At 33.8% G+C, this 27,120-nt stretch overlaps 4 protein-coding genes and 2 pseudogenes across 4 annotated transcripts; 1 reads left to right on the plus strand and 5 right to left on the minus strand.

The window, feature by feature from the left end:
• The first annotated feature begins 347 nt into the window (after window positions 1-347).
• On the plus strand, window positions 348-1,629 carry LOC117914428 (protein transport protein Sec61 subunit beta-like). Its single transcript, XM_034829775.1, has 2 exons — window positions 348-798; window positions 1,469-1,629. Exon 1 carries the CDS (start codon window positions 546-548, stop codon window positions 792-794), a length of 249 nt encoding a protein of 82 aa, XP_034685666.1. The 5' UTR covers window positions 348-545; the 3' UTR covers window positions 795-798; window positions 1,469-1,629.
• Window positions 1,630-2,098: 469 nt separating this feature from the next.
• LOC117914421 (endochitinase EP3-like) lies at window positions 2,099-3,156 on the minus strand. The gene is made up of 2 exons (XM_034829769.1): window positions 2,703-3,156; window positions 2,099-2,614 (listed from the first exon to the last, which is right to left on the minus strand). The coding sequence occupies exons 1-2, from the start codon at window positions 3,118-3,120 to the stop codon at window positions 2,208-2,210; spliced, it is 825 nt and encodes a 274-aa protein (XP_034685660.1). The 5' UTR covers window positions 3,121-3,156; the 3' UTR covers window positions 2,099-2,207.
• Window positions 3,157-5,167: 2,011 nt separating this feature from the next.
• On the minus strand, window positions 5,168-6,024 carry LOC117914426 (annotated as a pseudogene).
• Window positions 6,025-8,816: 2,792 nt separating this feature from the next.
• On the minus strand, window positions 8,817-9,948 carry LOC117914422 (endochitinase EP3-like). The gene is made up of 2 exons (XM_034829770.1): window positions 9,503-9,948; window positions 8,817-9,412 (listed from the first exon to the last, which is right to left on the minus strand). Exons 1-2 carry the CDS (start codon window positions 9,918-9,920, stop codon window positions 9,009-9,011), a joined length of 822 nt encoding a protein of 273 aa, XP_034685661.1. The 5' UTR covers window positions 9,921-9,948; the 3' UTR covers window positions 8,817-9,008.
• Window positions 9,949-12,347: 2,399 nt separating this feature from the next.
• Window positions 12,348-17,600, minus strand: LOC117915315 (endochitinase EP3-like). The gene is made up of 5 exons (XM_034830868.1): window positions 17,286-17,600; window positions 15,015-15,093; window positions 14,492-14,890; window positions 12,860-13,276; window positions 12,348-12,748 (listed from the first exon to the last, which is right to left on the minus strand). Exons 1-5 carry the CDS (start codon window positions 17,598-17,600, stop codon window positions 12,348-12,350), a joined length of 1,611 nt encoding a protein of 536 aa, XP_034686759.1.
• Window positions 17,601-25,240: 7,640 nt separating this feature from the next.
• LOC117914423 lies at window positions 25,241-26,226 on the minus strand (annotated as a pseudogene).
• Between the last annotated feature and the right edge of the window lie 894 nt (window positions 26,227-27,120).

Below are 27,120 nucleotides of genomic sequence, written 5' to 3' on the forward strand. Positions count from 1 at the left end.
AAAGTTCTGGGAAGCCCCTGCATGTATGAGTTGTTTGCCATTAAAATTCATCTGCAGGTTATTATGATGCTTCGGTTCATGCTTGGTCATTTCTCAATGTTTTTTTAAAGCCCACGAATGTCCCTGGAGTTGGGGAGTGAAATTGCTAGTCATATTAAAAGAGTGTTTATAATATTATGTAGTCATGTTAAAACACCCAACAGATAACTAATAGAACTGGAATTCAAAGAAGGATTAACAGATGATCCATGGACTTACTTGGCTTGGTCCCAGTTTATAGGCATTAAAGCAATCTATAACTAGTTGGAAAGGGAAGAAAGCCTAGCTACTAGCAACATCCTGGACTAATGGAAACTAGGATAGGAGCTGTAAATCTATAGAAGATAGAAGCTAGAAAGGAAGGGAATCTAGTAATTGGTAGCTAGACTACATGAGGGATAAAGATAAAAGAAAGAAGGATAACTACTAGCATCTGAAATATTGAATACTGGTGGTTGTTTGGTTCTAAGCTTTTAAATGGTTGTTACCTGCTAGTTGTTACAGAAATGGTTCTAAATGGAGCTACTCCCCCAAGAGGAAGTGAAGCTGCTGCTTCTAGCCTGCGTAGGAGGAGGACAACTGGTGGGGCAGCTGCAGGAGGAGCAAGTGGGAATATGCTGCAGTTTTACACTGATGATGCCCCGGGACTCAAGATTTCCCCCAATGTCGTTCTTATCATGAGTATTGGTTTCATAGCCTTTGTTGCTATTCTCCATGTCATGGGTAAGCTGTACTTTGTGTGGAGAGAGGCTTAAAAAGGTACAACAATGGAAATCTCAGTTCAGAGTCAATTTTGAATGAATTGTTACTTAATAGGTAATGAAATATGAATTTTGGATTTAGTTCTCTTCTTCTGGCTTACATGTGTGTGAAAGTCTCTAAGAAAAGCAGTCAATTTTTTATCCTAGTTAATAAAAGGTAGTGGCAAGTTGGAATTGTACGAAATGATTCTTGCTCCAACTCCTAAAACCAATGAGATTTGAGATTTTGCTATTGTTTTGATTATAAATGTTATCAAGGAGTTTGGTATGAGTTATGAGTAATGTGCCATTATTGGTGAGGAGATGATGACCCGCTCCCTCCCATGACTTTAAAAGTCATGTACACATTAAGAGGTCCCAATCATATCATGTAGGTATTAACCATGACTGTTAGGGCCTCTGTCATGGCTATAGGAGGAGTCCATTCCTACTTTGTAGATATGAACTGTGACCGTTAGAGCCTCTGTCACATGGGGTTGTGGGGCCGGGGATTGTAATGAATTGTCCTGCTTGCGTGGGAATGTAATGGTACTCCCTCCTCATGGCTTTAAAAGTTGGCCCCACTCCTATCGTGTAGAGATTAACCATGACCATTAAGATCACTGTCATGGTTAAGAGAAGCTTATCATGTATATGGTGTCAGAAACTTCTTTTCTTGACCAATGTAGGATCTCACAAGGTAAAGTTGGAAGAGCATCTATGCTTTATGGGATATTGCGAATGCACATGGAAGGGAGGATTTGGAGGGGGCTACATCAATTGTACCATTGCTGTTGAAATGAAAGGATCTATGCGTTTATGTTACATGGATTGATCTTTCTTAGGTTCATTACTTCTGTTGAGCTTTTGCATACCCCATCTATGCATGTTATCTTCTATATTTTTGTACTGCATTTGGTAATTGATTTTCAGGTTACACTTGATTGGTTCCAACACTTGAACCAATTCTCATTCACTCATTTAAGAACCAACACAAAAATATAAATCAAAACCCAGCAGTAACCCATTTTGACCAATGCCAGATTAGGTCTTACTTGTAAGAGCTGATGGGTAGATGGACAAACTCCAACTGAAGAACCAAGTGCCTTAAGAAGGAAGGAAAAGTTTGGTTTCAACAGTAGAGGCTGACCGTTGTAACACTCATGCTGACCTTTTAGTATGTTTGTTTATGTCTGAACCAATCTTGTATATATTTGGGTTCTTAGCTTTCATTTATTTACTGATATAATATTTTAATATTTGACTGTTTTCAATACTCTTCTTTTCAACAAAAGTCATTGGTTATGTTCTAGAAAAGCTACAAAAATATGCTAGGAGCTTTTATTATTTGTCTAAACTACAAACACTATAGCATCTGGACAACCCTCGGTAGGGTTCCATACCATTTATTTCCTTTTAGGTGATATCCTAGCAAGTGAGATTATCCCCAGGTGTGACACCTAGTTGATTACAGTATTCCGTGTAGTATTCAACTCGGGCATTGACGGTGGCTTGATTTGCCCCATCACATTCCAGTGCACCATTAATGGCTCGAATGGTTGCCCCAAACCCTTGGCCTATGACTGGTTGGACAAAGTTTACCCAGTACCACAAAGCTGTCTTAAATGACACAACTGGGTCTGATGCCACAGTTTCAGGAGAGTTCAAGCCATCAAATCCTATGTCCTCTCCGGCAGGCCCGTAGTTGAAGTTCCATGATAGCTGAATCGGTCCACGTCCATAGTAACCCTTCCCAGCCACGCATGGATACTGGGTGTTGGTCTCATCACAGTAGTCCCTAGAGCTTCCATTGATCTCCTCTATGTAGCAAAAATCTGCACACACAAAACTTTTAGTCAATATTTGTTGTTTCAACTAGAGAAATTAGGATAGTATGTCTCGAAAAATGGGTTCAAATCTTACGTCCAGTCTCGTGAGTAACATGCGCAAAGAAAGCAGCGATCTCACGCTTAGAATCCTCCTCTGAACCAACCCTGCCAAACTGAGAAAACGAGTTGAGAGCCTCAAGAAACCTCGCCCTTGAGTAGAAGTTCTTCCCTTCACAACTCGCATCAGCCTGATCAATTATCCCATTGAAGAACTCCTGTGTCACGATATCTGCAACCGAGACATTGTTGGTACTTGGGGCCGGATTGCAGGGACCCTCTTGGCACCCGGTGCCACAGTAGTCGTCGCCTGTGCCACAATACCCCCATCTGCTGCAGCAAAGGTCTGCGGCACAGCCACAGTCCTGACCCACCACCCCTCTAGGCAGTGCTCCAGCCAAAATTCCGGCAAGGAGGACAGTCAATGAGAGGTTCCTCAGGGTGAGGGATGCCATTTTGGAAGGATATAACAGAAATATGTGATCTGAATACAGAGTCTGAAACTAGAATGGTTTATTTATAGTGCAGAAGAGGAAAATTGCTGGGTCAAGCAGCACTAAAGTATCGGAGATTAATGTCGGCCATAAAGATTTCTAGAGGGTGTACAACTTTGACCTTGCTGTAGATTTTTGATTAATCAGACTTCTGACTTCAGAAATGTCAGGATTGGTTCTACTTGCATGTATGTTTCAAAAGCCTGATTAGATTAGATTAGGAAGATTGTTAAATGTTTTTGATATCAATATGATTACCAACTTTTTTTTGGGGTTTAGTTTTTGTTTTATGTGTTTGTAACGGTTGTCTGATAAAAGCTAGGCTTTGTTTGAATCCTGAAATATATTAAATATATTAATTCAACGATGTTAATTATTGAAAATAAGAAAAGAAAGAAATTGGTGTTCTAGATTGATAGTGGAAGTCAATGGAATTAAAGTGATTTGGATGCCAACTATCAAAGAATTGACTTTCTCTTTGGGTAGGTGTTGTGATTTTGCACTTTCATTGGATTGAGTAGACTTTTCATTCAATCATTTTTGTGATCCACACAAAATATTGAAAATAAAGTTCAACACCCTAGTTGTTAAGGAAAAAAAAGTGATAATTAGAAATTATTCAAAAAAAAAAAAAAAAAAACAAAGAAAAAAGAAAAGAAAGAAAAATAATTAGTTTGGGTTTATTTCTTTTTTTTTTTTTAACAAAAAGGGATAATTAGAAAAAAAAAAAAACAATTGAAAAATTCAAACGAAATTGAAATGCAGAGGTTCAGTTATCAAAGTTTCATTTGAAAGGGAATCAACTTTTACTTTTATTTATTTATTTTTTCAATTATTTAGAATTCATATATCTCCAAAATTTTCTTATACCATCAATGAATAGGTAGGGCCATAATTTGGGTGGGTTCAGGAGGATAAGCTTGCGAGGGAAATAGTTAATATTTGGGCTGGGCCGAGTTAAACATAAGGGGCGGTTTTGGATTTGGTCTTTGGACTTAGCCCACTTGCTTGGGCTCGGTCCTGGGATTTTGTGGTTAACCTATTTTATTAATTTTTTATTTTTATTTTTAATTTTGTAAATAGTATACAAAATATTCGTGTAAATAAAAAACAATGTGATGTGTTAGGGTTTGAATTCAAAATTCAAGCGAGAAAAACTCTTCTATAAAAGCCTTTACAAGGCAGAAAAACTGAGGGTGAGTAATATTTTTAAAATATTTTTGTAAAACATTTGGTTTAAGAAATGTTTAAGAGATTCCTTTACATTTGGTTATAATGGAAAAAAATGGTAGAAAAGAAGAAAGGAAGGAAATACTAAAAGATTTTTCTCATCATTTCCTTGCAAAAATGGTAGAAAAGTATGAAAAAAAGTGCATTCTTCCTAATTTTCATATTTGAGTTTCCAAAAGTTTTATTCCATCACACCCACAGCTCAGAGCCAGTGCCATCTCCGGCAGAGCTCCGGCGAGGAGGATTGCAGCTGGGGTGGCTGCCATTTTTGTTGGTTTGGATGAAAATGATGATAGAGAGAAAAAAAAGAAAAGAAAAAAGAAACCCTGTTGGCTAGTTGATCATCCCATGAGTGTTAGTTTATTGACTTTGACTTGTCCAAAAGGATTGGAACTTTTTTTTTTTTGGCTTTAAATTATAATAATGAATATATATTTTTTTTAAACTGTCTTGTATCATTTAATATTCTGATGGTGATTTACCATTCAATAAATGATTTATTAAATAGACTCTTGCAGTGATTTAAATTTTAGAAGTACAAAAATTCATTATCTCTTAGGGAATATTTTATTATTTTGTAAATTATTATTGGTGTGTTTGGGTTATTTTTTTCATAAATTATCTCTTGTTACTTATTCATGTAGCAACAATCCGATTATTGCTAAAGACACAACATAATAAACCCGTAAAAGGAAGGTTTCATACGACAAACTCCTTATAGCCTTTTTTTGGTTACACGTTATTAAGCTTAGGTACTTTGATGAAACTCTTCCAAACCCTAGCAATTAACATTGCTACCAGGGGAGACACCAAATTGATTGCAATAGTCCTTGTAATACTTGACACGTGCATTGACAGCGCCACTGTTTCCTCCATTGCATTCCATACCATTGATGGCTCGAATTGTTGCACCGAACCCTTGGTTCATGATGGAGTGCACATTATTCATCCAAAACCAAAAGGCTGTCTTGAATGACACAGCTGCATCATTAGCCACAGTTTCAGGATTATTCATGCCATCGAACCCTATGCTCTTTCCTGCTGGTCCATAGTTGTAGTTCCATGTCATTTGAATCGGGCCACGCCCATAGTAACCCTTTCCACGTACACATGGATATTGTTTGTTGCCTTCATCACAATAATCCTTGGAGGGGCCATTTATTTCCTCAATGTAACAGAAGTCTGCACATACCAAAATTTCATGCTTTAATGTTTAAGGCTTTTCTAGATGTAAAATCTTACGTCCAGTTTCATGCGTGACGTGAGCAAAGAATGCTGCGATCTCACGCTTAGAGTCGTCCTTGGAACCACCCTGCCCAAACTGAGGGTACGACTTGAGAGCATCAAGAAAGGCGCGGCGTGTGTAGAAGTTTTTCCCGGCGCAGCTCGCATCCGCTTGATTACGAATTCCATCGAAGAAATTCGTACTCACAACATCTGCGACCGAAACACCACTCCCACCACCACCTCCACCGCTAGGCGATGAATAGCAAGGACCGGCTTGGCAGCCGGTGCCGCAATAGTCATTGCCGGTGCCGCAGTACCCATATTTGCTGCAGCACAGGCCAGCACGGGCCCCGGAAGGGCTCCGGCGAGGACTCCGACGATAAGGATTGCTACCAGCTTTGCAACCATGTCTGGAGCTGGAAAAGAATGAAGAGAAGGATGTGAGAAATGGGATGATCAGATTGAAACCTTGGTGGGGTTTTTATAGAGTTATATTACTCATGAGTACGTCACGACAAAATTTAAGGAAACTGACGGCCTTTAAATTCACTTTTGAATATGTGATAGGGTGAGGAAATTAATTAAACTCAATCCATACTATGCCCTGTTTGGAAATGGTGCCTGTAAAATATGATTTATAGACTGTTTTAAGGTGATTTTAAGAGGGTTAGAAGTGTTTGAAAATATTTTTATTGGAAAATTTTGCATCTAACGAAGTTAAAAAAAATTAAAATTCATTTGAAGTGATTTTTGGAGAACATTTTTTTACATGAATATATATATATATATATATATATATTCCTTTTTAAGTTTCGTGACATTATGAATTAAAAACATTTTAAAAGAATCACTCTCGGATAGGGCTTTTAGAACTTGTTCAATGAATTTAAGAAACGTTTTTTTTAGTCTTTTTAATACTTGAAAACAGTTTTTTTGATAAAATTTTGTAAAATTTTTTTGTGTCACTACTAAACGGATTTTTAAAGTATATTTGGTAATATTTTTAGAAAACACTTTTAACATGAAAAAATGTTTTTGAAAAATAATATGACCATTTGATAAAATTAGCAAAACACCCTTAAAAAGTTGACAAATTACTTGGAAAGAAAACATTTGATTAATTAATCTTTAAATAAAATAAAAAGATATTTTTTCACAATATTATATTCAGTAAATAAATAAAAATGACCTAATATTTTATCCAACACTATTTCAAGCATTAGAAATTAGTTCTAACCTTGGCATTCTTCTTTCCCAACCCTAAGAGCAAATTGAATTTTGGTGTTAAATGTATGGAATTTTTTGATAATGTGAATGAGGATTTTGGAGTCAACTTCGTACAACACATTTCCACACTCTGATGCGATAAAGCTTGGTCCAGCCATAACAAACCCCACGAGAGGACAGCAGTCCCCACTTGATATAATATTGAATGCATGCATATTTTTGGTACACAAACTTGTTTCTATTGGTGAACAAAGGGAAAGTTCCAATTATCTTTTATCATTTAATATCCAAAGTCATTTACTATTGAATAAATGGTATAGTAAATAGACTTGCAGTGATTTTAATACTAGATGTACAAAGACTTAATTGTTCATCGCAGATTTTTATTTTTTTTCAGTATACTATGCATGTAATACCAATATTTATTTGTAAATATATATATATATATATATATATATAAAGTTTTATAATATGTTATCATTATTTATTCCTGGTAAATGGAAGAGTTGGGATTAGAATACAATCATTTTCTAAACTATTATTTAGGTTACGTTTGCTTATTAGAAAATTTAAGTGAAAATATACGAGAAAGAAAATAATAAGGAAAATAACAAATAGAATTATAGTCGGATAAATTATTTTTATTTAATACTTCAAGCTCAAATTATTTATTTTAATTTATCAATATAAATATTAAATAATTTAAAAATATATAAATTTTTAACTAATTTTAATTATATTTAATTTTCTTTAAAGTTTTTCATAATACAATCAAACATAAAAAAATTATTTTTTTTTAAGAACCACACATAACCTTAATGTTTAGTTTAAAATAATTTTTGGATATATTTTTTTATAAATTATCTTTTATTATTGATTGTGCAGCAATTAAAATTACTAGTACGTCACAACAGAATTCAAGGGAACTGATGGCTTTAAATTCACTTTTGAATCTGCAATGGGACTGGGAATTAAAGTCATATATATAGATTTTACATATAGAATTTTAAGGCTACGGGTTCCGAAAAATATTAAGGAAATAAAATATTTTCATAGTGTCCTTATTAATATATTACATAAAATAATAAATTAAGAGCACAATTAATCAAAGAAAGCCTAGATCACAGCCACAGCCACAGCTCAGACCCAGTATCAGTCCGGCAGAGCTCCGGCGAGAACTCCAGTGAGGAGATTGATACTGAATTTTGGATTGTAGCTGGGGTGGGGTTGCCATTTTTGTTTTTGGTATGGATGAAAATAATTAGAGGAAAAAAAAATGTATGTATGATGGATATTGATCACTCTATTGTCAAGGTATATTGACTTTGACTTCCAAAGGGCTGAGATTTTTTTTTTCTTTTCTTTTTTTAGTAAATTATTATTTTTATTATTTTAATTTTAAAATTTTATTTTAGGCCATGCTTGTTCATGAAAGTTTGAAGGAAAATATGAAGAAAAAAAACAAAAGAAAAGAAAAAATAAAAAAAATAAAAAATGAATTTAAAATTAATAAATCATATTTATATATTATTTCAAACTTTTATTTTATTTTATTTTATGAATTTAACTCTTTCATATATTAAATCATTTAAAAATTTACAATCTTCTTAATAATTTTAATTATATTTGACATTTTTTGTATTTTTTACATTAAAACAAAACATAAAAAAAATAATTTTCTTTTAACATATTTTTTTCTTTTCTTATTGTTTTCGGAACTAAATATAACCTTAGTGAAAAAAGAATGGGAAAACTTGAATTGTGTTTTGTCATTTAATGTCGAAAGTCATTTACTATTCAATAAATGGTTTATTGAATAGACTTTTGTAGTGATTTTAATTCTAGATGTACAAACATTTATTATCCATTAGAGAATGTTTTCTTTTCGATATATCATTCAAAGTAAATGGAAGAATTGTGCTTAGAATATAAATAATTTTCTAAATAATCATTTTTATGTTTGGTTTATTTTAATTTTTGGGTATTTTTTTCATAAATTATTTCTTATTTTTCATTCATGTTGCAACATTAGGATGATACAACCTTGCTAAAAACTACTACATGATTGATAATACAACCCTAAAAAGGAGAGTTTCATACTGAAAACTCTTTATATCCTTTTGGGTCACATGTTATTAAATCTAAGTGCTTCGATGAAACTTTTCCTAGCAAGAAATATTGTCACCAGGGGAAACACCAAATTGATTGCAGTAGTCTCTGAAATACCCGACACGTGCGTTGACGGCACCGCTGTTTCCTCCATTGCATTCCATGCCATTGATGGCTCGGATCGTTGCACCAAACCCTTGGCTTACGACAGAGTGTACATTATTCATCCAAAACCAAAGGGCTGTTTTGAATGAAACAACTGCATCATTAGCCACAGTTTCAGGATTATTCAAGCCGTTGAACCCTATGCTCTCTCCTGCTGGTCCGTAATTATAGTTCCATGATAGCTGAATCGGCCCACGACCATAGTAACCCTTCCCAGGCACACAAGGATATCGAGTGTTGCTCTCATCACAATAGTCCTTGGATGGACCATCTATTTCCTCAATGTAGCAAAAGTCTGCAAATTGATCAAATTTCTCTAAATCATCAAACCAAAAAAAACTTCAAAATAGTTGAAATTCAAGGCTTTACTAGCATAAAATCTTACGTCCAGTCTCGTGGGTGACATGAGCAAAGAAAGCAGCGATCTCGCGCTTAGAGTCGTCAGCAGAGCCACCCTGGCCAAACTGAGGGTACGAATTGAGGGCATCAAGGAAGGCGCGACGCGTGTAGAAGTTCTTCCCGGCGCAGCTCGCGTCAGCTTGGTTAAGAATCCCATTGAAGAACTCCTCCGTCGCAACATCTGGGACCGAAACACCACTCCCACCACCACCTCCACCACTAGGCGGTGAATAGCAAGGACCGGCTTGGCAGCCGGTGCCGCAGTAGTCATTGCCGGTGCCACAGTACCCATATTGGCTGCAGCACAGGCCAGCGTCACAGCCGCAGTTCTGAGACAGCACCGGCCCCGGAAGGGCTCCGGCGAGGACTCCGACGATAAGGATTGCTACCAGCTTTGCAACCATGCCTGCAGAGGAAAAGAACGAAGAAAAGGATGTGAGAAATGGTATGATAAGGTTGAGAGCTTGATGGGGTTTTTATAGGGGTATATTAATAATAAGTACGTCACAACAAAATTTAAGAGGGTTAGAAGCTGTTCAAAGTATTTGACAGTATGAAGAAAAAAATCATTTCTAATGATTTTTGGAGCAACATTGTTACAAAAATAATTTTATTTTTATTTTAATTTTTCGTGTTGTGATTTACATTAGCAACAAAGTTTTGGAAATGCCCAGGTTTATATCCAAATATTAACTATTTTCTAAAAAAAATGTTTTCAATAAAAGTTAAAATAAATATCACAAACTAAAAATATTTTTAAAAGAATCATTCTCGCTTTAGAACTTGTTCAATGAATTTGTGAAATTTTTTTTTCAACTTTTTTTAATACTCGAAAATAACCTTTTTGATAAAATCTTATAAAATTTTTTAGAATTATTGTGAAACGGATTTTTAAAATATGTTTTGTATATAACACATAGAAAACATTTTTAATATATATATATTTTTAAAAAATAATATGATGTTTAACAAAATCAACAAAACACATTTAAAAAGTTGAAACATCACTTGGAAAGAAAATATTTGATTAATTAATGTTTAAATAAAATAAAAAATATATTTTTTGTAATGTATTTTATAATATATTCAGTAAATAAATAAAAATGACTTCTAAAATTTTCTCCTACGCTGTTTCAAGCATTAGAAATTAGTTCTTACCCTGGCATCCCTCTCTCCCAAACCTAAGATTTTTTGATAGTGTGAATGAGGATTTTGGAGTCAACTTTGTACAACATGAATTCTGTTACCACACTGTGATGCAATAAAGCTTGGTCCAGCCATAACAAACCCCACAAGAGGACAGCAGTCCCCCACTAGATGTACATTGACTATTGAGGGGTTTGGGTCCAATCTTGGCTCTGTGTGTGTATATATATATATATATATATATATATATATATATTCTGTTTTATGTAGTTGATATTTGTAGTGAATAATTGATTGAGAGATGTAAAAGCCAATTAATTTTCACTTAATTTTCCTTTTTTGCTTTCATGAAAATAAAATTATCGTATCTTGTATCAAATATCATTTCAATTATTGGACTAGCCAAACAGTACTATTAAAATTGCACCCTTTTCAAAGTGATAGGATTTGAATTTTAAATTTTGAAATAATTTGGTGAAGAAAATTGGGTATGAATTCTACTCATTTGATTAGTTCATAAAAAGCCTATTAATTTGTGGATGATTATTAAGAGTTATAATTCAAAAGAAAAGCTAAATTGATGTCTTTTCGATTTTAAAGTCAAATTATCGAGGTCAATGATGCAATGTCGCATATGTGAGAAGCTAATTAATTAATACCATTTTTGTCTTTACGACTTTTAAGTCAAATAATTGACATTAATAATGCAACATCACATATGTGAAAATCATTAGACAAAAAAAAAAAAATATATATGTGATGTATATTGATTACTTGATTGTTAAGCTATATTGACTATGACTTCGAAAGGGTTGAGAACCTTTTATTTTTTAAGTAAATTATTACCATTATTTTCAATTTTGAAAATTTGTTTAGTAAAAAGGTAAGGGAAAATTTGAATTGTCTTTTATCATTTAATATCCAAAGTCATTTACTATTCAATAAATGGTTTAGTAAATACACTTTTACAGTGATTTTAATACTAGATGTACAAAGACTTAATTGTGCATTGGAGAGTTTTTTTTTTTTTTCAGTATACTATGCATATAATACCGATATTTATTTGTAAATATATATATAAAGTTTTATAATATGTTATTATTATTATTTATTCCTGGTAAATGGAATAGTTGTGATTAGAATACAAATCATTTTCTAAACTATTATGTAGGCTATGTTTGGTTTTTGGAAAATTTAAGTGAAAATGTAAGGGAAAAAAATAGAAAGAAAAATAAAAAATAGAGTTAAAGTTGATAAATTATTTTTATTTGCTATTTCAAACTCAAATTATTTATTTTAATTTATCAATATAAAGATTAAATAATTTGAAAATACATAAGTTTTTTAACTAATTTTAATTATATTTAATTTTTTTATAGAAAATTTTCATAAGACAATCAAACATAAGAAAATTATTTCCTTTAATTTTTTTTTCTTAATATTTTTCGAGAACCAAATATAACCATAATGTTTAATTTAGTATATAAAATTTTGGAGATATTATTTTTTTATAAATTATCTTTTATTATTGATTCGTCGCAATAATCCGATGGTACAACCTAGATTATTGCTAAAAACTATGACATAATAAAACCCTAGAAAGGAGAGTTTCATACTATAAACTCTAAATCCTTTTGGGTCACATATTATTAAACTGAAGTACTTAGATGAAACTTTTCCAAGCCCTAGCAAGAAAGATCATCACCAGGGAAAACACCAAGTTGATTGCAGTAGTCCTTGTAATACTCGACACGTGCGTTGACAGCATCTCTGTTTCCTCCATTGCATTCTGCGCCATTGATGGCATGGATCGTTGCACTAAACCCTCTGTTTACGATATCATGCACATTTTTCATCCAAAACCAAAAGGCTGTTTTGAATGAAATAACTGGATCATTAGCCACAATTTCAGGATTGTTTAAGCCATTGAACCCTATGCTCTCTCCAGCTGGTCCATAATTAAAGTTCCATGTTATCTGAAGGGGACCGCGACCATAATAACCCTTCCCAGGTACACAAGGATATCGTGCAACCTCAGCACAGTAGTTCTTAGAGGGACCATCAATTTCCTCGATGTAACAAAAGCCTACACGCATATTATTTAGTTTAGGAAGCTTGAATGGTTGAAATTTAAGGCTTTATTTGTATAGAAGTTCATATAGTTGAAATGTAAGGCTTCAGCTGTGTAAGATCTTACATCCAGTCTCGTGGGTGGCATGAGCAAAGAAAGCAGCGATCTCACGCTTAGAGTCGTTAGCATAACCACCCTGGCCAAACTCAGGGTACGAGTTGAGAGCATCAAGGAAGGCGCGGCGAGTGTAGAAGTTCTTCCCGGCGCAGCTCGCATCTACTTGGTTAATAATCCCATCGAAGAAATCCTCCGTCACAACATCTGCGACCGAAATACAACCCCCATCACCTCCACCACTAGGCGGTGAATAGCAAGGACCGGCTTGGCAGCCGTCGCCACAGTATCTAACGCCGGTGCCGCAGAACCCAAATTGGCTGCAACACAGGCCAGCGTTGCAGCTGTAGTTCTGAGCCAGCACCGGCCACGGGAGGGCTCCGGCGAGGACTCCGACAATGAGGATTGCTACCAGCTTTGCAACCATGTCTGGAGTGGAAAAGAATGAAGAGAAGGATGTGAGAAATGGGATGATCAGGTTGAAACCTTGGTGGGGTTTTTGTAGAGTTATATTACCAGTGCGTCAGAAAAAAATTGAAGGAAACCGATGGCTTTAAATTCACTTTTGAATCTGTAATGGGATGCAGGAATTAAACTCATTCTATATATGTTATGACCCATTTGGAAATGAAGCTTGTAGATAGGGTTTCACAGTCGGTTTTAAAGTCACTTCTTTTAACATTTAGAGGTATGTTTGGTAACTACTTTCAAAAATTTGAATAGATTTTCAAAATAATATTATTAGGGTGCTCCACTAAGATAATTTTTCTATCAGCAAAAATATTTTCAAATTCTTAAGTTTATATTCAAACACTAATTAACTTTTCATAAAAATGTTGTTGATAGAACTTAAAGACGCTTTTAGAAGAGTCACTTTCAATCTTTGCATGAGTTTGAGCAATATAGAAAACCTCTAATTTCTTCCAAATCTGGAAAAAAAAAAGAGTCAAACATCCAACCATTCTTGTCAAAAGTTCTTTGGACATCGATAAAAGTAGTCATGAAATCAACAATTGGTCCTTTTGCTCCCAATCAAAGTGATCCTGATTACTTTTACACCCGCTTCATCCAAATTTAGAAAGAAGAGAATCAATTCCATTAATGAACTTTGAAAGCTTGTAACCCTTAATTGCAGCCTCAACTTGTTGACGCTAAATTAGAAAGTTTTTGTGAACAAGTTCTGCAGAAATTGAGTGATTAAAAATAGGAATAAATCAAGAAGAGGACGAAGATGAGGATGTTACTATGTTAGAGGTCAATAGTCGATCGGCCATGAGTGATAATGAAAGCTCTCAAACCATGTAAAGGAAGTAATGAGAGAGAGTTTCATAGAAGAAAGAAATTCTTTACTTTACGTTTATTTGTCTTATTATTTTAATTATGCGATTGTAGAGATATATAGCATGTGAATCTAATAAACACTCTAAAACCTTTTGAGCTTGTAATATTTTTTCATAAGCTCTCTTTTCTTATTCATGTAAGAACAACACACAACAACATACAACGACCAAGATCATTGTCAAAGACCAAGAACAACACACAACAAAACCCTATAAACGAGAGTTTCATACTATAAACTCTTTATTTTTAAGGGTCACATATATCAAATCCAAATATTTAGATGAAACTCTTTCATGCCTTAGCAAGAAAGATTGTCACCGGTTGAAACACTAAATTGATTGCAATAATCTGTATAATATCCGATACGTGCGTTGACAGCAGCGGTATTTCCTCCACCACATTCCATACTATTGATGGCTCGAATTGTGGCTTCAAATCCTTGTCCTATGATAGAGTGCACATTATTCATCCAGAACCAAAATGCTGTTTTAAAGGACACTACTGGATCATTAGCCACCGTTTCAGGATTGTTCAAGCCATCAAACCCTATGCTCTGTCCAGCCGGCCCATAATTGTAGTTCCATGATATTTGAAGCGGTCCACGACCATAGTAACCCTTTCCAGCTACACATGGGTACTGTGTGTTGCTCTCATCGCAATAGTCCTTAGAGGCACCATCTATTTCTTCTATGTAACAAAAGTCTACACACAAAAAATATCTTCATTAGACAAAGCATATGTAAAAACATTATGTGATAAAAAATTAAAATTAATTTCAAATAATTGAAATATAAGGTTTTTTCAATTAACGGGATCGCGATCTTACGTCCAGTCTCATGCGTGACATGAGCAAAGAAAGCAGCGATTTCCCGCTTGGAGTCATCTGCGGAACCATCCTGGCCAAACTGAGGATACGTGTCACGCCCCAAGACCCACTCCAAGGGCGTGACGGTCATTTCACACCTCAAACCCGAAGGCTTAAAGTATAATCTGACCCAAACAATCATATTGTAACTGGATGTTACCAATTACCAAATACCTGTTCAGAGTAGCAGAACAAAATCTAAAATCCTCAAATTCAATTTCCAAATAACTTCCAAATATCAAATGATCCAAATGAACATAACTAACAGTTAAAACAAAATCCAACATAAAATCCTAAGTCAAATTCTAATGATGACTATTCCTCAGCCTAGCCATCACTCCTCACCCGAACTAAGAGTACCTGAAAATTTTTCAACAATTGGGAATGAGCTCACAGCCCAATAAGGAATATTAATGCAATTCATGGATCAAATATTTTCATTTCAAATAGGAGATATCATTTTTTTTTTTTTCTCATCAAATATCAGAGTTTCAAAAATACTAATATATTCAAAATTCAACCAACCATTTTCATATCAAATTCAAACACTTTCACATAAGATTCAATCAAATCCATTCAATTTTCATTACTCTGGTTATCAAATATCAAATGCCCAGTTAGGTGGGACTTTTCAAATGGGTGGCTAGCCTCAAATTGTTCCTGGTGGACGGAACCAAACACTACTAGTACTAGTAACCTCTAACCAAACCCCTAGAGGCTGGGGTCCAAATCAATTACATTCCCACCATGAAATGTAAAGGTCAACTATTATATCCCGTTGACAGGGCCGAATAGTCAACTATTATATCCCGTTGATAAGGGCCAAATAAACCAGAGTGATGTTTTTGTTCAAGTATTCAAATTTACACAACATAATATCTCCATATTTGTGTCATAAATAAAACAAAATATTCCAACATAATATTTAGTGCAAAACAGTTTGATCCATGCATGGTAACAAAATATCATTTTCTTTTCCACAATTCAAAATAACATATAAAATAATTTAATTTTATAAATATTGCATTAACTTCCCTTACCTCAAAATATGCGAAGACCTTGAAGGAAAAATAACCCTGAAAAGTCTACTCCTCACCTAACACAATAAAAAGACCACTATTACTATTTACCTCAAAATATAAATTTGATAATTCTAAAATTTCTAAATGTTAAGATTAATATTTCTGATTAACAAAGTAATAATTTAATTACCCTATTCCTTATTTAATTAAAAATAAATAAAATCTCAATTTGTTTCTAATAACACATTACTAATTTAATTTAATTACAATTTTATTTCATTATAAAATTCTATATATATAATATATATATTTTGCCAAATCTCTCATTCTATTTATTACAAAAAAAAAGATCATTATTACTATTATCTTATTTATTAATCTAAAACTAAATGTTATTATTATTATTATTATTATTTAATTAAACAATTCAAAAGCCATTCATGTCTTTCGGTACACCAAACCAAGAAAAGCAAGTTTTTTTTTTTTTTTTTTTTGCCATCATCATGATTCATTATATATATATATATATATATATATATATATTATATCAAAGGCTTCCTTCGAGGCACACGCCCCCTTTTTCTTTTCCTTTTTTTTTTTTTTCTTGCTTCCAGTAGCACAGCACGCGTACGCCCCCTTCTTTTTTTTTTTTTTTCCTTCCTTCTTTCCTTCCGGTGCTGTGCACACGCGTTCTTCCCCCTTTTTTTTTTTTTTTTTTAATAAAATTAACCCTAACCTAAAATCGAAACTTTCCAAGGAATTTTTTTTTTCATCTAATAAAATTTAAGATCTCCCAATTTCCAATAATAAAATCAAAATCTTAAATTTTTATTATTTTGGTATTAAAACGAATTAAAAATAAAATAATCTAACCCTAATCTAGATTTGGGGTTTTCAAAAAAAAAAATATATCTAATGTGTTTGAAATTAATCAATGAATCTAAAATATTAAACTAGGGGTTAGATTCTTACCTATAGAGATCTGTTCTTCAACCCTGAAATCTGACTCCAATCTACGTTCTCTGAAATTCTGCGAACAGGAACTCTATTTAGAAAAGAATGGAAAGAATAAAATTTCTAATTTATACCTATGGTATTTATTCGTAAAATTACCCTTTTACCCCTCTTCATTTTTATTAAATTAATTAATTAACTAAATTAATTATTATTTGTAATTTCCTAAATTACCCTTAAAAGAAAATGCTTGGACGTTACAATACGAACTGGCAGCCTCAAGGAAGGCATTACGCGAGTAGAAGTTCTTCCCGGCGCAACTCCCAGCAGCTTGACTAATAATCCCATTGAAGAAACCCTCCGTCACAACATCAGAGACAGAACTACCTCCGGACGAATAGCAAGGGCCTGCCTGGCACCCAGTCCCACAGTAGTCATCCCCGGTCCCGCAATACCCATATTGGCTGCAACACAGACCCGCGGCGCAGCCGCAGTTCTGGGCCAGCACGAAGGCAGGGAGGGCTCCGGCGAGGACCCCAACAAGAAGGATTGCCACCAGCTTGATAGCCATATCAAGAGAAGAATGTGAGAAATGGGATGATAAGGTTGAGACCTTGGTGGGGTATTTATAAACTTACATTACAGCTACAGTATCAATAGAATTCAAAGAACCTGATCAGTTCAACTTCAGTTTTTAATATGCCGTCGCGTGTAGTGTTAGAAAAACTGATCAGTCTCTGCTTGACCATGGCTAGAGAGTGAATGTGTGTTTGTGAAGATAAGACTGAGTTTTGGTGTCTATAAATAAATGTATGGAATTTTGATAATGGAATGATTTGATTAAGAAGATTACGGGTCCTTAAAATCTAGGGTTTTAGAGTCAACTTTGTATCAAGACTGCCTTGATCCAACCATATATAATAGTCTCCGCACAAAACGACATTCACGTAAGGTTAGAAACTACAGAAAAGGACATTGACATAATATTTCAATATTGAGGGGTTTGCCATCAATCTCAAATCCAATAACTTTTTTGGATTTGAGACATAAAATTTCAGATCAAAGTTAAGTATTTGTTTGTTTATATTATTTTCTGTTTTTATTTCTAAACAAAACAAAATTCATGTCTAGAAATATGGTTGGGTATAGCTTTTTTCTTTTTCTTTTTTTTGAAATTTTATTTTTTGAGAATTTGAGTTCTAAACATGGGAAAAAAAAAAACATTGATGGGGTGCTTTCAAAAACTTTTTTAAAAAATAGATGAAAATGGTTTTTAAAATCAAGGAAATTTTAATTATATTTTTTTCACCATTTTTTAATACTAGTAAAAACTCAAAATCACACAAGATTTCGAAGTTTTCATTTTTTTTTAAAAATAATTTAATTAAATATGTAAAAAACTATTTTCACAAAATGAAATTTTTTTAAAAAAATTCCATATCAAATGAAAAGTAAGAAAAATGAAAACCATTTCCCAAAAAGTTAAAAATGAAAAATGAAATAAAAACTATATATATATATATATATATATATATATATATATATATATATATATATATATATATATATATATATATATATATATATATATATATATATATATAAAAGAAAACAAAAAAAATAGGAAATATAAACTATTTTTATAATATAAAATAAAAATTAAATAACATTCTCCAAATTAAAAGCAAATAATACTAAAAACATTTTAAACCAAGAGAGAATGTATCTTCAAAGGTTTCAAGTAAAATATGGTGTAACGTCACATGTGATAAATCAATAAATTATGTTCCTATCTATCCATCAACGATAGAGGCATCAAGCTTAGAAAAATCCTTACAACGAATGTGGATCATCCTTGGCAAGTATTTATATGGGCCGCCCATGGTTGAAGAACAGAAGGTAGAGTCAAGTCAAAACATTTGCAACCATTAATTCAGGCACTTTTTAAGGTTAGAAGAAGTATTTAATATAACTTTGAAGGTTGGGTGAAAATTGGAATATTTTTCCGGATGGCATGATATCGTATTTTAACGAGGTTAGTTTAGATCGAGTCTTTCAATGATCTTTGATTTGAGAAGTTTTGGAGAAGGGAGACCTACATATACGAGTTCATATCCTTGCTTTTTTATTATTATGATTATTTTTATTATTATTATTATCAATCTCTCTATCGAAAAACATCACAAATCAAATAATATCGTGGATATTTTTTAGATTTTATTACTTTATATTTGAGTTTCATTGGTTTGTTCATATGTGTGGAATTTGGTGGTCCAAAATTGATTGGCCACATAAGCAAAGTTAGTTGATTAACTAACTTGTTTGCTTAGCTTTTTCCATGTACTTGTATAAAAGTGTGACAAAAAAAAAAAGAGAAGTGTGTGAGTTTTCTGAATTACAAAACAAAAAGTGAGGATTTCAGAGTGTGAGTCTTCTTCATTGTACTGTAAAGAGAGCTTGATTATTCTCAGAATTCTTGAGGGTGTAAAATGGTTCAATCTTAGTGGATTTTTGGAGGTGATCTTGATTCGTGGATGTAGGATTCCAGTCTTGGATCCGAACCACGTAAATTCTGCTTGTTTTGTTTTGTTTTTCTTATTTCTAGTATTGTTTTTCTTTGTCTTCTTAAATTGGTGTTCGATCTCAATTTATTGAGGAACTTGGATAAAACCTTAACATTTGGTATGAGAGCCAAATCAAGAATAGAGAAAGAAGAATGTCGACTATAAAGTATGATATTGAGAAGTTTAATGGCAGAAATGACTTCGGGTTGTGGAAGATGAAAATGAAGGCCATCTTGATTCAATAGGGCGTTGAAAAGGCTTTATTGCCTGATAAAGATCTTCCAAAAAGCGTGACTGAAAAAGAAAGGCAAGAATTTCAAATAAAGTCTTACAACTCGATCATATTAAGTTTTTTGATCAGGTTTTGAGAAAAGTATCTCATAAGAAAACTATTGCTAGGGTTTGGAAAAAACTGGAAGAACTGTACAGAACCTGAGCTTTGCCAAATCACATTTATCTGAAGGAACATTTATATGGTTTCAAGATTGAAGAATCCAAGCCAATTGATGATGCCTTAGATGAGTTTAATCAATTGGTATTGGATTTAGAGAGTTTAGATATCAAGGTGGAGGATAAAGATAAGGCATTCATTCTCTTAAATTCTCTCCCTAAATCTTTGAAGCATTTTAAAGAAACCTTGAAATATGGCAGAGATGCCATTACATTTGATGATGTTCAGAATGCCTTGAATGCTAAGGTGTTCGATATGAGGTCCTCTGACAAAACAAACAGTGGTGAGAGTTTAAATGCCAAAGGAAGACCTCAAAATAAAAATAGCAATGGAAAATGAGGAAAATCTCATTCAAGATCAAAGTCCAAAGGCAAGAAAGATTATAGGAATGTCAAGTGCTATCATTGCAACAAAATGGGACATATAAGAAGAATCTGTCCAGATAGACAAGAAAAAGAAAAAACTCAAGCACTAGGAAGTGCTGCCATTATAGATGATGGTTATGACAATGCAAAGGTACTCATTGTTACATTGAATCAAAATCATGAAGAATGGGTCTTGGACTCAGGTTGCACCTATCATATGTGTTCAAGAAGAGATTGGTTTTCATCCTATCAAAAAGTTAATGGTGGAAAGGTGTTGCTGGGAAACAACATGAGTTGCAGTGTGGTTGGAATTGGCATGGTGGCTATTAACATGTTTGATGGAATGACAAGAACTCTAAAAAAAGTCAAGCACATACTAGACCTGAAGAGAAATCTAATATCTCTTGGAACTTTGGACGAATAAGATTATAACTTCAAAAAAAAAAAGGGAAATTAACAATTTCAAAAGATGCCATGGTTGTCATGAAGGGTCAGAAGAGAAATGACTTGTATATCCTAGAAGGTCACACATTGAAAGGTTTAGTGGGATCAGTGTTAAGAACTACACTGATAAAACAATTCTTTGGCATAGAAGAATTGGTCACTTAAGTGATCGAGGTTTAAAAGAATTGCACAAACAAGACCTATTGTGTGGGGATAACATCAACAATATTGATTTTTATCGGTATTGTATTCTTGGCAAGCAGCACAGGTTGGCATTCAAATATGTAATACACAAGTCAAAGGATGTATTGGAATATGTGCATTCAAATTTATTGGGGCCTACAAGAGTTTCTACTCGCAGTGGAAACAAGTACTTTCTATCCTTTATTGATGAATACTCTAGAAAAGTTTGGCTATACTTGTTAAAAACTAAAGATGAACATACTATCTTAACAAAGGTTAAGGAGTGGAAGACTTTAGTTGAAAATCAAACTAATAAAAGAGTAAAGATGTTAAGGACGAAGAATGGGCTAGAGTTTTGCAATGAGGAATTTGAATTGTTTTGTAAAAATCAAGGTATTTTAAGACACAAAACGGTAAGGAATACACCTCAACAAAATAGCTTAGCAAAGAGGATGAATAGGACATTGTTAGATAGAGTAAGGTGTATGTTGTATAGTTCTAGATTATCTAAACATTTTTGGGGTGAAGTTGTAATGACAACTTGCTATTTAGTAAATAGAACTCCATCTAGTGCAATAGACTTAAAAACTCCAGAAGAGCTTTGGTCTGGAAAGCCTTTTAACTATGATCACCTTAGAATCTTCGGGGGCACAACTTATGTTCACCAAAGTGAAGGAAAATTAGAACCAAGGTCAATAAAATGTATCTTCTTAGGTTATCCAAAGGGTATTAAAGGTTACAGGCTATGGAATAAGGAATCTTCGAGAGTTAAAATAATAATAAGCCATGATGTTGTGTTTAATGAAATGAAATGCTTTCTATGAGGATTAACGCTGCAAGTATAGAGGAAGATTTTGAAAACAGGAGCTTGACACTTGACAAAGACCATTTTGAGTTTGAGGTGGAGTTATCATCTTAAGATGGTCATGATCAACAAAATGATTTAGCACATGGTGGCTTAGAGACAGAAGATACTAAGGTGACATGTTCAAATGTTGAAGGTGGTGCATGAACCAACTCACAAGAAGCTGGTCTTGATTATCTCTTGTCAAGGGATAGGGCTAAGAGGAACATAAAACCCCCAGATAGGTTTGGTTTTGTAGATTTGATTGCCTATGCCCTATTGAATGCTATAGAGTATGAAGAGAGTGAGCCACTCTTTTACCAAGAAGCTATAAACAACAATGAATCAATGAAATGGCTCATAGCAATGACTGAAGAATTTGAATCCTTACAGAAAAATCAAACCTGGGTGCCTGTAGAAAGAAAGCCAAATAAAAAAGTGGTAAGTTGTAAATGGATATTCATGTAGAAACAAGGTGCCACTGAGAATGAACCCAGAAGGTTCAAAGCTAGATTAGTGGCTCGAGGGTATACTCAGAGAGAGGGCATTGACTACATCGAAGTATTCTCTCCAGTGGTGAAACATACCTCAATTATAGTATTGATGTCCATTGTAGCTCAGTTTGATTGGGAATTGGAGCAATTAGATGTTAAAATTGTCTTTTTACATGGAGACTTAGAAGAAAAAATTCTAATGACTCAGCCTGAAGGTTTTAAAAAGCCAGAAAAGGAACATCTAGTGTGTTTACTTAAAAAATCCTTATATGGATTTAAACAATCCCTAAGACAGTGGTATTAAAGGATTGATACCTTTATACTAAAGATTGATTTCAAAATGAGCAGTTATGATGGTTGTTTCTATTACAAGAAGTTACAAGGAAGTCTGATGATGTTTCTTCTAATATATGTCGATGATATGTTATTGGATTGCATAGATAAGTCACAAATTCAAGAGGTGAAGAGGGTTCTAAAGTCAGAATTTGATATGATAGATCTTGGGAATGCAAGAAGAATACTGGGCATGGAAATTGTAAGAAATAGAGAGGATCATACTTTATTCTTGTCACAAAAGGGCTACTTAGAAAAGATTTTGAAGAGGTTTTCCATGGAGAATTCAAAACCTGTAAGTATACCATTAGCAAGACATTTCACATTGTCAATGACACAATGCCCTCAATCTGAAGCTGAAAGGAAAGAGATGAATTTTGTTCCATATGCTAGTGTTATAGGGTCACTCATGTATGCAATGGTGTGCTCACAACCAGATATTGCTCATTTAGTAAGTGTTTTGACCAGGTTTATGGCTAACCCAGGTATAGAACATTGGAATAGAGTTAAGGGGTTGCTAAGATATGTAAGAGGATCTCTTGGTATAGGATTGAAGTTTGGATCTTCTAAAGAGGGTATTGGTATCAAAGGTTATGTGAATTCAGATTATACAAGGGATCTTGATAAGAAAAGGTCAACTACAGGTTATATTTTCTCCTTATTTAGAGGACCTGTTAGCTGGAAGTCACAACTACAATCGATAGTGGCAGTTTCAACCATTGAAGTTGAATATATAGCAGCTACTGAAGCCATGAAAGAAGCTCTTTGGTTGCAAGGACTTGTTAAGGAGCTTGGAGTGCTGAATAGTGTAGTGGAAATATTTTCAGCCAGTCAAAGTGCAAAATATTTGCCGATATATCCATAAAATCCAAGTACTGATACATCCGTGATTATTAATATTTTCATCCTTGGTTATCTTTTACTAATCCTCTTAATTTTTGAAATATAAGTATCATTATCTTCATGTAACTTGGTAGCATTTTCTTTGATCAAAAGTGATCCACATGATTTTCGAATATGTTGGATCATTGACTTTAGTTATACACATTCACGACTTGCTTCATCAATTGAGAGTATCTTTGAATGATTTGAAGAAGTGACTATTATTATTTGTTTAATTGATCTCCACGATATTGTTACACTACATTAAGTAAATATATATACCCCTTTTGGTAGTGGCCCTCCCTTGTCCCCCCCTTATGTCCATCTTTGTGTCTAGGTATGATAAATATTTAGCTTTTAGGGCTATAACCACAATAGCATTAATGAAAATCATCATGGTCACATGGCTAATAGTCATTCTTTCTTATTTAATTAAAGTAATATATAGCATGGTGGTAATTAATGTTCTTAAACATTACTACCACATATTGATTTTAATAAGAAGATCTTATACCTTAGGAACTAAGATTGTTACGGATGGAAATACCAAATTGATGACAATATTTGTGTAAAACTCATTAGGATGGGCAACACATTGAGCAGAGTGCTAATAATATGATGAAATGTCACTAAAAATCCTTTTTTATTTTTTTATTTTTTCCATGTTTGGATATTGAGGGTTGGTAGTATTGTAGTAATTCCTACATGTAATATCTTTAGAATCCATATTACATAAGTTTTGTAAGGGAGGTAAGAAATAAATAAATAAATAATATGATTGTTAGATTTAATGTTTTTAGAATCGGATTAGATATTGAATTGAAAAAGTTATCCGTTCACGGTTTACTGGTTAGATCGATAGTTAAACCGTGATCAAACCAATAATATATGACCCTTTGCTTATTTTGATAACCACGGGTCCCAAGTTTAAATCTCCACAATGTAAAGTTCCTTTTTAATATAACTAAAACCTATCCCACATCGGAAACTAATAGACCCCGTGCATGGTATAAATACCTAACACATCTTTAAGAGGTTGCAAATGACATTTTGGATCGAATTGGAGAGGCTGTAGATCGACGATTAAACCGGCCAATCTGATTTTCAATAATTGGTTAGGTTTATTTATTGACTTTGACTTGTCATTTTATTTATAATTTTTGAGAAAATGTTTTATAAATCCAACGGTTTTACCTAATAGGTTACCAATGCCTCAATCTCATAAAGTAATTTTCCTAAAAAGTTATAGCCATGCTAATAGTTGAGATAGAGATATATAATTGTTCATTCAAAATTTATCCTTATAATGTATTTTATAAAGATTGATACATAAGTATACTTGATTTTATATTAATTTTTATAATATAATATTTCTTTTTATCAAATAACATGAGGAGTGTAACATATATACATCATTTTCTAAATTATTATTTGTATCCTTATTGCATTTTAATTAAAACCTTTTGAGTTTCCGAATTTTTTTTTTTATAAGCCATCTTTATCATTCATGTAACAACAATTTGATTATACAACCAAGATCCTTGTCAAATACTACAATACAACAAAACCCCATAAAGGAGATTTTATGGGTCACATATCAAATCCTTATAAAGGAGAGTTACAAACTATGGACTCTTTATTTTAAGGGTCACACATATCAAGGATAAGTATTTAGATGAAACTCTTTCATATATACCCTAGCAAGAAAGATTGTCACCAGTTGAAACACCAAATTGATTGCAATAATCTGTATAATATCCGATACGTGCATTGACAGCAGCGCTATTTCCTCCGCACATTCCCCACCATTGATGGCTCGAATTGTGGCTCCAAATCCTTGTCCTATGATAGAGTGCACATTATTCATCCAAAACCAAAATGCTGTTTTAAAAGACACAGCTGGATCATTAGCCACTGTTTCAGGATTGTTCAAGCCATCAAACCCTATGCTCTCTCCAGCCGGCCCATAATTGTAGTTCCATGATATTTGAATCGGTCCGCGACCATAGTAACCCTTTCCGGATACACATGGATACTGTGTGTTGCTCTCATCGCAGTAGTCCTTGGAGGGACCATCTATTTCTTCTATGTAACAGAAGTCTATACACAAAAAATATCTTCATTAGATAAAGCATATGTAATTATACTATGTGATAAAATTAAAATAAACTGCAAATAATTATACACAAAATAAGGCTTGTTCCAAAACAGGATCTTACGTCCAGTCTCATGCGTGACATGAGCAAAGAAAGCGGCGATTTCCCGCTTGGAGTCATCCGCGGAACCATCCTGGCCAAACTGAGAATACGAGCTAACAGCATCAAGGAAGGCATTACGCGAGTAGAAGTTCCTCCCGGCGCAACTCCCATCAGCTTGACTGATAATCCCATTGAAGAAATCCTCCGTCACAACATCAGAGACAGAAACACTACCACTACCACCACCCCCGCCCCCGCCGGACGAAGAGCAAGGCCCTGCCTGGCACCCAGTCCCACAGTAGTCATCCCCGGTGCCACAGTACCCCCATTGGCTGCAACACAGACCGCGTCGCAGCCGCAGTTCTGGGCCAGAACAGCGACCGGGAGGGCTCCGGCGGAGGACCCCAACAAGAAGGATTGCTACCAGCTTTGAAACCATGGCAGGAAGGGAAAGGAATGAAGAGAAGAATGTGAGAAATGGGATGATCTAAGGTTGAAACCTTGGTGGGGTATTTATAAACTTCCATTATAGCTAGCCAGAGTCTGATCAATAGAATTAATTGAAGTAATCTGACCAGTTCAACTTCAGTTTTAGATATGCTGTGGCGTGTAGTTTGGAACAGCTTGACCTTGACTAGTGAATAAATGTTTGTTTTTGAAGATTAGACTGCAGTTTTGGTGTCTAAATATAATTCAGTCTTCATTATAACTGAATTAATGATTTGATTAAGAAGATTATTGATTCTTGAAAGCTAGGGTTTTGGAGTCAACTTTGTAATGAAGACTGAGGCGGTCAGACCATATATGATAAACTCCACAAACGACATCCACATAAGGTTAGAAACTAGAGAAAAGGACATTGAAACAATATTTCAATATTGTGAGCTTTTCCATTAGTAGGGATGGTAATGGGGTGGAATGGATTTTTCCGGGTATCTGCCTTGTTCTGTCCCTAATGAGAAAGGTTCGTGTTAAAGATAAATGAGTTAAAAAGTTTTTCAAAACCCAATATGGGTTTGGGGCGGATTCACATATGACTCTGGCCACCCAAAATGTATAGAATTTTGATAGTGGAATGATTTGATTAAGAAGATTATTGGTTCTTAAAAGCTAGGGTTTTGGAGTCAACTTTGTATCAAAACTTCCTAGGCCCAACCATATACAATGAACTCCACACAAAACGACCTCCACATAAGGTTAGAAACTACAGAAAAGCACATTGACATAATATTTCAATATAGAGGTTTTCCATTAGTCTTAAATCCAAACAACTTCATTTTTTTTTTTTTTGAAGTTTGATAATTATGAATGGGTGATGCCACTAGTGAGACAT

This window comes from Vitis riparia, chromosome 5 (genome assembly GCF_004353265.1).
Source record: "Vitis riparia cultivar Riparia Gloire de Montpellier isolate 1030 chromosome 5, EGFV_Vit.rip_1.0, whole genome shotgun sequence".
Classification (NCBI taxonomy): Eukaryota; Viridiplantae; Streptophyta; class Magnoliopsida; order Vitales; family Vitaceae; genus Vitis; species Vitis riparia.

Excerpts from the sequence above, each read along its gene's own strand:
- LOC117914428 (XM_034829775.1), top strand. The coding sequence starts at position 546 with ATGGTTCTAAATGGAGCTACTCCCCCAAGAGGAAGTGAAGCTGCTGCT.
- LOC117914421 (XM_034829769.1), bottom strand. The coding sequence starts at position 3,120 with ATGGCATCCCTCACCCTGAGGAACCTCTCATTGACTGTCCTCCTTGCC. Across the intron at positions 2,615-2,702 it reads TGTTACTCACGAGACTGGAC|ATTTTTGCTACATAGAGGAG; the intron begins GTAAGATTTGAA and ends TTGTGTGTGCAG.
- LOC117914422 (XM_034829770.1), bottom strand. The coding sequence starts at position 9,920 with ATGGTTGCAAAGCTGGTAGCAATCCTTATCGTCGGAGTCCTCGCCGGA. Across the intron at positions 9,413-9,502 it reads TGTCACCCACGAGACTGGAC|ACTTTTGCTACATTGAGGAA; the intron begins GTAAGATTTTAT and ends ATCAATTTGCAG.
- LOC117915315 (XM_034830868.1), bottom strand. The coding sequence starts at position 17,600 with ATGGCTATCAAGCTGGTGGCAATCCTTCTTGTTGGGGTCCTCGCCGGA. Across the intron at positions 15,094-17,285 it reads CTGCCAGTTCGTATTGTAAC|TTTGGCCAGGATGGTTCCGC; the intron begins GTCCAAGCATTT and ends ACGTATCCTCAG. Across the intron at positions 13,277-14,491 it reads AACCGGTGACAATCTTTCTT|ACATGGTTGCAAAGCTGGTA; the intron begins GCTAAGGCATGA and ends TTTCCACTCCAG.